This window comes from Nanorana parkeri, unplaced genomic scaffold, assembly GCF_000935625.1.
Source record: "Nanorana parkeri isolate BGI_ZX_2015 unplaced genomic scaffold, ASM93562v1 scaffold141, whole genome shotgun sequence".
Lineage (NCBI taxonomy): Eukaryota > Metazoa > Chordata > Amphibia > Anura > Dicroglossidae > Nanorana > Nanorana parkeri.
This window is the reverse complement of record NW_017306409.1, coordinates 66554-78663: the sequence shown is the minus strand read 5'-3', so window position 1 is coordinate 78663 and position 12110 is coordinate 66554. Positions and strand designations below refer to the sequence as shown.

The 12110-nt window shown below is 44.8% G+C and overlaps 1 protein-coding gene across 1 annotated transcript in view; it reads left to right on the top strand.

Annotated features, from left to right (window-relative positions):
* The window catches only part of SOGA1 (suppressor of glucose, autophagy associated 1), a 101083-nt gene that overhangs the window by 53266 nt on the left and 35707 nt on the right, over positions 1 to 12110 (top strand). Inside the window, exon 5 of the mRNA XM_018554058.1 lies at positions 1304 to 2551. Within this exon, the coding sequence (XP_018409560.1) occupies positions 1304 to 2551 (1248 nt within the window). The remainder of the gene's footprint in view (positions 1 to 1303; positions 2552 to 12110) is intronic.

Here is a 12110-nt window from a genome sequence, read left to right as displayed (position 1 = left end):
AAGAATGTGTTTTTTTTTTTTTTTTTTATAGAAAGAGAATGCTGAGGAGTACATGCACTAAGCTTGCAGTGTTTTTCCCAGCTCAATAAAGGGAGTAAATTCCCATCAATGTTTCCATTCCAATCCTATGAATATTTAAATAAAAGGCAACTAAAAGCTGCATGCAAAAGTCATTGGGGGGAATTTATAAAAACTGGAACAGACTAAATCTGGAACATGGCAAGCAATCATCTTCTCTCTTCAATTTGTTCAGTTAAGATTTGAAAATGAAAGAGAGAAGCTGATTGGTTGCCATGCAGAGCTGTTGCAGATTTTGTCTGCTCCAGTTTTGATAAATTCCCTTCATTGTGTTTTAAAATGGCAAACCAGCATTGAACCATTGAACATTTGTGCACATTGTGGGTGACTTTGTACATATGTAACCTCACTTAAAGGAGGACCTGTCCTGTGGAAGCTGTGCCTAAAGAATGGCAAGCAGAGGACAAATGACTAGTCACCAGTATTGCCTGTGGTCTCACTGCAGCTGATTCTTTGCCCGTTACTGACTTACTATGTCTTGTTATGCACTGTAGCCCTGTATTTCTGGGTAAAGGTGGCCATCTTGGTAGAGGCAGGGCTTTGCTTCCTGCCAGAGCTGTCCGACTGATGGGGGAACAATCGTGAAACAGCAGAAGAGGGTAAGGAAGCCCTGATCTAAAGATTTAATAAAGCTGAAGAAGGAAAATTCTTGCACTGTAGGTTCTTGGGTTCAGGTCTTCTCCAGCAAGGAGAAGAGTAAGCAGCACAGTCGTGTCATTACCACCCCTTACTCCAAATCTCCTGAGACTAGCAGTTTGAGACTGAATTTCCCTAGATCTCCTAGATCTCGCACTGCAGATATGCACATATGAGGCTCAGCCACATGAGAGCCTAGACACAGGATGTGCACGGCTATTTTGAAGGAGAATTTTAAGACAAAAATACAATTTTCAGGGTATTGCTTTAGGCACATTTAACATGCAATTCTTTGTCATGCACTGACCAGATTGTGCATGTGATCACATCATGTGTGTCATTTGTGACAGGAAGGAGAATATTTTTGGTGGAAGTTTTTAATTCAGTCTGTGATGGAGTGGAGACATACTTTTGTTTGCCTCTATGCATAATCTATGCAATGATGACAACATATGAATGTTGAGAAATCATCCGTATTGTATATGTTAACTTGCTGTCATTGTTTATAAAAAGTCAGTTTTTATGATTTTAACATTAATAACTTTTTTGCATGCAATCAACTATATAAAACAATTTTTCTGAATTCCAGGAGGACAACGCCGATCTCAAATGTCAGCTGCACTTTGCAAAAGAGGAGTCTGCTTTAATGTGTAAGAAGCTATCAAAATTTGCAAAGGACAATGACACCATGAAGGAAGAACTGATGAAGTACAGGTCCATGCATGGAGACCTAGATAGTTCATTGTCCATTGATGAACTGGCCAACACTTCACATTCTAGAGAAGCTGAGCTAAAGTCGCATCTGAAGCTTGTTGAAGAGGAAGCCAACCTCCTGAGTCGAAGAATGGTAGAACTTGAGGTTGAGAATAGGGGTTTAAGGGCTGAAATGGATGAGATGAAAGTTCATGCCGATAGAGATCATCTTGGTCAGGATTCAAGATTTTCTTTCTTGTCCGGAGAGTCTGGAGACAGTTTTGTGGAGCTCAGACGGCATCTGCAGTTTGTGGAAGAAGAAGCGGACCTTCTCAGGAGATCTATGATGGAGTTAGAGGACCAAAACAAGCTGCTGATGAATGAGCTCAATAAATACAAGTCTGACCATGACCTGGACATAACCTTGTCGGAGGACAGCTGTTCTGTCATCAGCGAACCTTCTCAAGAGGAACTCGCAACTGCCAAAATGCAGATCAGCGAACTCGGTGGCAAAGTCAAGAAACTCCAGTATGAGAATCGGGTACTTCTTTCAAATCTTCAACGCTATGATCTGGCATCATGTCAAACCACAAAACCCTTCATGGAGACGGATGCTGAAGCAGGAGATTCTGCTCAATGCGTCCCAACACCTCTCTGGCGAGAAGGGCCAATTGGTGGGGAAATGGATTCTACAGATTCAAAAGAATGCACGGGCAAGGGAACGGTTAAATCTCCAGAAACTTGTCACACGTCGCCGTCCAGGTTACCAAAGATTAAAGAGCTGGAAAGTCTCTTTGGCATTCGAACACAAGTGGAATTGATCAGCAAAGCAATTGAGGTTTTGACATCTTATGCCAATGGGTTTCCATCCGGTATAAAGCTCTGCACAAATAATGACTGTCGGGACCTCTTGTTGACAGAAGCTATTGATAATAGTGAAGTCACCAGCAACTCCAAACTGATCAGTGCCATTTTTAGTAGACTAGGTGTGCTGCAACAAGAATTAAACAGTTTTACCAAGAAAGTCGATGCCCTTGGAGAGCCATACAAAGGACTGCAGGATTCTTCCTTACCACTACCAGATAGTACCTATCAAGGGACCACGAACGACTCGTCCAAGAAAGAGCACATCTCCAGTTTACAGGTGAGTGCTACATACATTCCCACGCTAAACCCTTTCCCCACAGCAAATACTTTTCGACTTGCCTTGCCTCACCTGCTTAATTGATAAACCCATCCTTAACTTACTTACCCCAAGTAACTAATTGTGAATTGCTTGCATGGTGAATACACAGAAGATAGGACTCTGTGCTCCGAGTGTGCAAAATATCTTTTTGTAGCCATTATGTACAGTAGAAGACAGACTAGTTAGAAAAGTAACGTTTCTTAGCAAGAAATGTTGGTGCGGCTATTGTGGGTTTGTATGACCCATACAAAATAAAGCCTTGGAGACTCGATCATATGTTATCAATTGCTAGTGATCTGGTAGGTTGAGGGTTTTTTCATCATTGATATCTACCGTGGATAATGATACCTAAAACGTTCAATTCCTGAATAGCGGATGAGTTTTTAGAAGTTTAGCTCAGATTGAGGGTCTGAATGTTGCATGCTGAAGGGTGTGATTGTTCCACATACCACAACCACAAGTTTCAGTGACAGGTTTACAGTGTATTTGACAAGGAGACAGATTTTCACTCTAGACGCTCTTAGAAGTGAAGGTTTTATTCTGTCATAGTGCTACTTTAGGAGGCATTTGTGACTCGAGGTGTAACCTCGTAACCAATCTGTTGGATAATCTTGGTCTCTGCTCCTGTTAAGCTTGCTGTACAACATAATTGACAAATGCCCCCTATGTATGTGTCTTGTGGCTTTTCCAGAAGGTCTCCCAGGTGCAGTGCGGGACCTTGGATTCTCCGACTTCTTGGCTTGGTGTCTGCTGGTTGCATGGCTCAGGGTTTCTACATCTCCCTCATCCACCTCTAGATATCTTTCGCTCAGTGAAATCCACGCTAAAACAGCATGGGCGAAGGAACCTTTCCTGCCGGCTATTGTATTATTGTTAGACTGGCTGCTGATTGGATGCAGCCAATGTTTGGCCAAACATTTTCCACCCAGCTCTCTCTACAAATCGTTTGAATTTGGAAAATCGAGCTGTGGGTGAGTTTTACAAACAGTGAATAGCAAGTTTTAGTATGCCGTCATGCTCCAACATTTGCATTAGGGGCAGATTCCATCACTGTACTGAGCAATGTGGCCCCTTCCAGTCCCACTCTGTGTTCACTACTCATTTGATTTGACAACTTCCTTTAGCAAAACAATTAAAGTTTCTGGTAATGGGGAGTGGGGAAAGACTAGGGTGGGGATAGAGTAGCCCTATGAAATCGTCCAGATTCTGGCAAAGGATGAAAATTGGTTCCTGCAGAATTCTTCCTGTGAGGGATTACATCACTTCCCTCAGATATTCACTCCACTTAATCACCTCCGTCTAATGCTGAGGAACAGACTAGGTAAGATGGCATATGGATAATATGGAAGATAATGCAAAAGGTGACACAGATTTGCTGGTATGCGCACATGCACAAACGTTGGCTTGATATTTCAGCATGCAGGCATTAAAAATAAGTTTGCTTTAATGTAATTTGAGGTTTATCACACCTCCCTAAAGATCTATAGAACGGCTATGGGAGAATAATGATCTTGGAAGCAATGCTGTATGCACAGCTCATAAAGAACACTAACCCTTCCTTGAAAAGTAGAAGAAGCCTCACGGAAGTAAAATGTTTGTATGGTCATCCTTCAATTTCTGCAACCAATAAATACACTGTTAAAATAAAAAATCAGGGCTTTGATAGCCTGTAACTGTCAGACAAGACAAGCCCAGAGGTCTCTCCATTAGATCCGCCAATATAGTGACAAGGTAGGACTTCACGCTGGTAACCATTTTTCTAGTGATGGGACCCTGGCTCTCGGCTATCTTCTTTATTTATATTACTGGTTATAGACTAAAGATGCTGAGACCTTTGTGGCAATTTAATTTCAGACCTGAAATCCTATTTCACAAGGAAGGACTGGATGAATGCCAATGAAATGGGGAGACTCGTAGAAGTCCGTGAAAAGGATATCAGATCAATTGCTTGCTACTCCACTCTTTCCCATTTGGCAGACAACCAATATTGTTGCCTGAGGTTTTACAGTGGCCTAAATTGCATTGCATTGGATTGAAAGTGGCCAAGCTGTGTAATCATTCCAGCATGGGCTGCATTATAAAGCATTCAGAGCTCTCATTTATCTTACGGCTTACAGTGAAGGTACAATGATGAAACGTTTCTTATGGATAGTGTGCAAGGGACGAGAGTCTTTGTAGTCGAAGAGAAAATGCATTTCAGAACCTGGCAGACATTGGGTTTGAAAGAGGTCCAGTAGACAGATTAGCAATGTGGTGGAATATTACTGGATACATCTACAATAGCAGTACATTGATTTTTGCCACTGGGTGTCTGATGGCGTATGCTCAGAATGAATGTTGTTCAGTGTGAGCGCTCATGTCCTTGACCTGTAACTTACCACCAACACACAAAGACACATTCTGGTAAAAACAGGGGGGGGGGAATATACAGGAAGCACAGCCCACCGGCTATGTAGTTCATTTTGTTCAGGTAATGATGTGCCTTTTTGTACCAGTCCCTTTCATCGGTAATATGATTCTGGAACACACCTGCTAGAAGTGCTGGAACACACTGCAGGCTTCTTACTGCCTCCCGGGTACAGCCTGTACTGATGTAAACGCATTTTAGTGCTAATAGGTTTCTCACAGCCACCACTTAATGCCTTTTAAATGTGATTGGTTATGCTGAAAACAGGAAGATGTACAGCAGAGGCTTAAAGGGGAATTATGGGGAGAGTGAAATGCACTCATCCCCATAATTAGAGCCGACGTGTGACAGTGGAGCTGTCACACGTTGGCTGTAGAGATCAGGTACTGAGTGATCACATACAGGTATTCCTCACTTAACGACCGAGTTCTGTTCCTACGTCCAGGTCGTTAAACGAATTGGTCGTTAAGTGAGGAACTCTATACAGTTCTGTATAGTGTTGCAGATGTACAGTACCGAACAGTGTACTGTACATCGGGCAATGAAAATACTTACCGGGACCCGCAGTGAAGATTGGAGGACATCACTTCCGCCGGCGACACGTCGCGCTGACGCGCAGGTCGATCGGTGGTCCGTCATAAGTGCGAGTGGTCGCAAAGCAGGTAAGTCGGTAACCGAGGATGTCTGTACTGCTGATTGCGCAGTTCCCGATCTTCTCCCTGCAGAGAGTGGTGACTGTCAGTCAGAGCTCCCCACAGGGTTCCCCCCTCCCCTCTCTGTTCCTCCAGTGCTCCTTGAAGCGACAGGCAGGGAAGGGGGAGGGCACAGCTGGCTCTACCTCTAGAGAAGCATGGCCGGCTGTCAATCATGTAGGGGGTGGATCCTGACCATGTTGCTGGGATCCATCCTGGCTGCAGCGTGGCTCTGCGCTGTCAGCATATAGCAGGTAATAGCTCGCTATATGCTGAGTTTTGGGTTACAAGAGGACATTAGTAAATGTCCTCCAGAACCCTAAAGAGAACTATGACAAAAAATGGTTGGCACATAGTTCTCTTTTAAAGTAGTAGTAAACTTTTGTTCTTTTTTCAATGAGTCCAGATCAAGCAATTATACATTGCCCAGCAAAGAATGTCTTCAATTTTTTTTTACCAAAGCAGTCATCTTGTTTCCAAACAGCTCCAATTCTGTCAGCTCAGCTTCCCTGAGCTACTTGTCCACAAGATCTTAAGGAACAGTACAGTCTCCATCAGCTGTCCATCTAGCAGCTTGGAGGAGAGGGGAACATGGGAGAGGAGAGTGACCTTGCTGTGTCTTTGTGGAGGACCCTGCAAGAGATAGGAGTCACCCTAAAACAGGAAGTCAGGTCCGGTGCTCAGGGGACCAGCTAAGTCTCCAGGACACTAAAACTAAAAAAACTAAAACTTGCCCATGTGATGAGTTAGTTGTGCATGCACTAGTTTGTTTACATGCACGGTATTGCGGTGTTGCGCCTTGCCCTGTATTGCATTGTAACACACTATAGGTGCATTGCGCGACAGCGTGCGTTAATTGTTTGGTACCGTGCGATTAATGTGACGCATAGGTGTGAACTGTTTTGTCTAGGGATGCACCGATACTGGTTTTCGGTATTGAGTAAAAATACCGATATTTTTTCCCAGTACTCGCCGATATTGAATACCGATGCCGGAAGTCCCATTAAGAAAGCAAGGTGGCATGTAAGGACTCGCCACTTGGCTTCCCGAATAGCAGGGAAGCCATCCCCATGCTTTTTGTTTTGAGAAAGCATGGAGCCAGCTTTCTGGCCTATAAGTATCCGTAATGACGCGGTTGCCCGGCTTTTTGATTGTCCGGGAAGCCGGCTCCATGCTCCCTCGTCATGAGGTGACGAGGGAGCATGAAGCTGGCTTCCCAGCCAATCAAAGTCGGGCACCGCGTCATTACTCGCCAGGCGGCTTTCTGATTGGCCAGCTTCCCGACCAATCAGGAAGCTGGGCAGCGAGTCATTACACGCTGCCTGACTTTCTGATTGGCTGGTAAGCCGGTGCCATGATCCCTCGTCACAAGTGATGAGGGAGCATGGAGCCGGCTTCCCGGCCAATCGGGAAGCCGGGCTGCATGTAATGACTCGCTGCCCGGCTTCCTGATACCGGAAGTATCGTGCTAGGCATCGGAGCATTTGGGCCAGTACGAGAACTCGACCAAATACTCGGCATCATCCCCGATACAGATACTAGTATCGGTGCATCCCTAGTTTTGTCATAACTTTAAGCTTCACCTTCCTTTTTATATAAGCCATTTCATGCATTCTGTCGAATGCTCCAGTCTGCCAACGCTACCTAATTCAGATAAATAATAGATGCATAAATTATATTTGAGCCGAGCCCCATTCGTCAGCCCAGCAATCACCTACTTTGCAAACACCCAATCTGCATCCGTCCTGCCGGAGCGGGCGACCTGCTTTTTTATGACTCGAGAGATGAAGGCGTAATTGGTTTACAGCCATAAAATCTTTGTAGTGCAATAACCGCGTCTCGGTCCATTCACCAGACCTGCCGTACCCCCGGGCTGTAGTCACTACTAATTATTGAATGCATTACACCCTGGCTGTGCTCCTTTGTTCTGAGAGACGGGAAGGATTATTCGGATAAAGCGTTGCTTGTATAGATTTACACATCCCTCGGCGCTATTCTGATTCTCTGTGCGCGTCTACGTACAATAATCCACCGCATTCAGTAGAATGGTTGTGACTAGGGGCATATGAGCAGCGACATGATAGAGTTTAGGGTTTTGTCATACTATATAGTAATACAACATTACAAAACTAGCTATAATGTTTATGAAAGGGATTTTCCTGCTGCATACTCCTACACCCCCCCCCCGGGTGGCTAGAATACAGCTGGATTACTTGATCGTCAGTCCTAAGGGGGTCAGCGCTCCTCTTTCCCTCTCTGCTCTGGCAGTGGTATATTCTTTGGCGTCCTCATGTCTAATACAAATCAGTGGACCTGCATTAGACACGATGACATCGGCTATCCTTGGACCACCAAAGCCCAGAAGAGATGAGGCTGCGTGGACCAGGCTAGTATCCCAGTGGAACCGAGGATCGGGTGAGTATATTTGTTTTTATTTGAGCTCCCTGGACAAAATAAGAATGTAACCCTTGCAGCACATATCACATAGGTAGCCCCACTGCAAGGGTATTTTTTGTTTTACATTCCCGGAGTTCTTCTTTAAATAGACAAATAGCAGGCAGAAAGATCCCTTAAAGGACCATTGAAAAATATTGTCTTGGTAACTGTATGTGGTATATACTGTACATGCAATGATATGGATTTCTTTACATGGCTTCCAGACCAAACTGTCCAAACAAAGGTGACTGGAACAAAGATTGGGGCAAACTATAACACCGCCAGGGGTGTTTACAGCGATATCAGTTTATTCATATGGTTTACATCTTATGAAAGGGAAAAGAATATTGCTGCAACCTGCTCAAGCTCCCCTTAGCTGTGCAGTAGTTTGTTCCAATGCCGCCATCACCTTTTGGATGCCATGGCATGCATGGTAATATGAAGAAAAATATAAACGTATGTGAATTAATATATATACACACACACACACTATTCATGTATTTATGTACAGTCATCACAGTATAATATCTCTACAAGCGTGGTCCTTTAGAAGAGAACTATGGGGAAACCTTTTTATCCCATAGTTTTCTTTAGGGTCACGGGAGGACATATACTAACTTCCCCCTGTGACACAAAGCTCAGTATATCGAGGGCTATTGCCTGCTATATACTGAGAGTGCCACAGCCAGGACGGATCCCAACAATACCTTTTGCGAACCACCCAGCTTTGTGAGTGACAGCTGGCTCTGCCTATCTAGAGGCATAGCCCGCTGTACCCGCCCTCTCCCCTGTCCGTTCCTCCAGTCAGCGCTGGAGGATCAGAGCGGGGAGGGGGGAATCCCTGTAGGGAGCAGTGACTGACAGTCACCGCTCTCTGCAGGGAGAAGATCGGGAAGTGAGCAACTGTATGTGTTCGCTCCCTACCCGACCTATAGAGCCAACGTGAGACAGTTTCATTGTCAAACTTTAGTTATAACTAAGGATGAGTGGAAATCACTCACCTCATCGTTCTCCTTTAATGCCCTACATGGCGCCTGTGACTTGTACCGTGTTATTCTATGCTGTACATGTTTTCCTCATCATAGGAATCGGAGCTCCTTGTATTCACTGCTTTCAGTATAGGCATGTTATGCATATGTATTTCCTCCTAAATTATTCAATGGAGGGTGTTGTAGGAAGACCGTTGGGTGGTGATCAGGATTTATGGCCTCTATCACAGCTAGCTGGGGATTCCCTGGACACCAGAGTATTTTGCAGAGCGGGTTTTCTGACCAAAAAACTAGGCAGGTAGGATAATTCTAGCGACAATCATCTATCCTAAACCACATGTAATCGGATCATGTATGATTACATGTGAACTGGCGCTGACGGATGCGACCGGTGTCACCCTGTCATTAACTTCAATTGGTACAGTGACCTAGGATTCATGTAGGGTCTTGCTGCAGGAATCTCAGAAAGCATCATGAAGCCCCCATTAGTGTCCCCACAATGAGAAGCAACCCTGGATGAACATAACACATCATACATACCTGAACCTGGAGACAAGTCTGCTTTGGCTCTAGCAGGTTCTGTCATTGCAGGTTATATGATTTTCAGATATTGCTGCTTACCCAAAGGTTTGTGTGTGTTCTACCCCAGAGACCGTCTGCAAACTCTGGCCTAGATCTCCGCACCAGATTGTGCAGTTCTTCGGGGCTGACTTGCAACTTTGTCCTAGTCAGTTTGGTTGTTTATATGTCGTGTTAATGAGGCATATTGAAAGCTTCACTTTCCATATTGAAGTGATTGGAAGCACCAGCGAGATTATTCTCCCCCATGCAACAGCAGATGTCTGTTCTGATGATAGTGCTTCACTAATGACTTGTACGGAAGCAGTGCAAGCTGTTGGGTTTCTTACTTTTATCATGTTTCAGCAGAATTAACAGATATCGGCACTTGAAGGACCAGTAAACCTTAAAGGAGAACTATGAGGAGAGTGAAAATCACTCATCCTCATAGTTGGAGCCGACGTGTGACAATGAAACTGACGCACGTCGGCTCAATAGATCGGGAAGTGAGTGAACGCATACCATCGCTCGCTCACTTCCCGATCATGTCCCTGCAGAGAGCGGTGACTGTCAGTCACGGCTCCCTGCTCTGATCCTCCAGCGCTGAGTGGAGGAACAGGAGGGGGCGGGCACAGCTGGCTCTGCCGCTAGATAGGCAGAGCCCGCTGTCACTCATACAGCTGGGTGGATCTCCACAGTAATGCCGGGATCTGTCCCGGCTGCAGCAGTCTCGGTATAAAGCGAGCTACAGCTTGCAGTATACTGAGCTTTGGGTCACGGGAGGACGCTAGTATATGTCCTCCTGTGACCCTAAAGAGAACTATGGGGAAAAACACTTACCCCATAGATCTCCTTTTCAAGGTTTCCTTCCCGTCTCTTAAAATGCATAATTTTAACTTGTGACTAGTGATGAGTCCCACTCAAAACTCTAACCGTCACCCCCTCCTCCCGACCCCATCAGTTGCGGGGAGGCGCGTTCGCCCCACAGCTATACGTCACAAAGGGACCAGGAATGCCCCCGCAGCAATTGCTGACTGGGTCGGGGGGAGGAGGAGGAGGTGGCGGTCTTTGCAGAACTCCCCCCCAAAAAAAAAGAATCCTGCTGGCTCCTGGATTGGACAGACTGGCTCCTCAATTCCATTTTAATTTTCCCACCACTTCTCCAATATTAGGGTATCTGGAGGAGCCCCAACAGTATTAGAAAATCCGTTATAACTGGCTTTTCCAGCTAGTGTGTGATTTCCCTGAGGTGAGCTGGCGGAGTTGAAAGCACAGAATGAACAGCGATATTTTACATTTACAAATTTGAATGGTCACCATGATGACTGTGTGATTCTCCTCAGCGAAACTGTATCCAAAGCTAACAAAGTGTTTTGGCTGTAGATATACTTATAAATTGTTATTTTTGTATAGACTCAATCCGGACTGGTTGTCTTTAGGGTGGAGTTCATCTTTGGTGCACTATATGGCTAAAAGTTTGAACACCTGACCACCACCATACCTAGAAAGCTTGATGGACATTCCAAAACTATGTGTTTTTTAATATGAAGTCGTCCTTCCCCTTTGTGGCTATAACAGCCGAGTGTTTGTGAGAATTTCAAAACTTAACTGTGAGGTCAGGTATTGATGTTGGATGAGAAGACCTGACTCACATTTGGCATTCCAATGCATCCCAAAGGCGTTCAGTAAGGTTGAGTTCAAGGCTTTGTGCAGGCCGCTGAAGTTCCTTCACACCAAACTGGTCAAACCATATCTTTATGGAGCTGGCATTGTGCGCAGTCATGCTGAAACAGAAAAGGGTCTTCCTCAATTTGTTGTCATGAGGTTGGAAGCACCGTTGTCTTAAAGTGACATTAAACCCTCCAGATTTTTTAACATAAACCAATACTGTAATGTGCGCCTTACTGTAATCCATGGTTGTTTCCCTTCTCTTTGCTGCTCTTTTTAAATCTGTATCTGTTCTCATGCTGGGCAGAACTTCTGTTTTGCAGCAGACTGCCTTGTCACAAATGGATATATGGTGTCTGTGTGTAGGTTTGCAACCTGAGCCAGCACTACAGGAAGAGGCACTCAGCTGCAAAGGGAAGTTCTCCCCCAGCATGAGAAGACATGAGGATTTAAAAGGAAGAGCAGCAAAGAGAAGGGAAACAACCATGGATTACAGTAAGGCGCACATTACAGTATTGGTTTATGTTAAAAAATCTGAGGGTTTAATGTCACTTTAATTGTCATTGTACACCGTAGCATTACCAATATCCTTCACTGGAAACGCCCAAACTCAATGTGGAGAGGTGTGCTCATACTTTTGGCCATCTAGTGTGCGTAGGTATTGGTAGCTGTTGCAGGATAAGTAGATACTAGGAGAAAAGAGTAAACACAGTAAATAGACAGCACACTCCTTTTTCCCAGAGTTCTATTCTCCTGCATGATGCCAG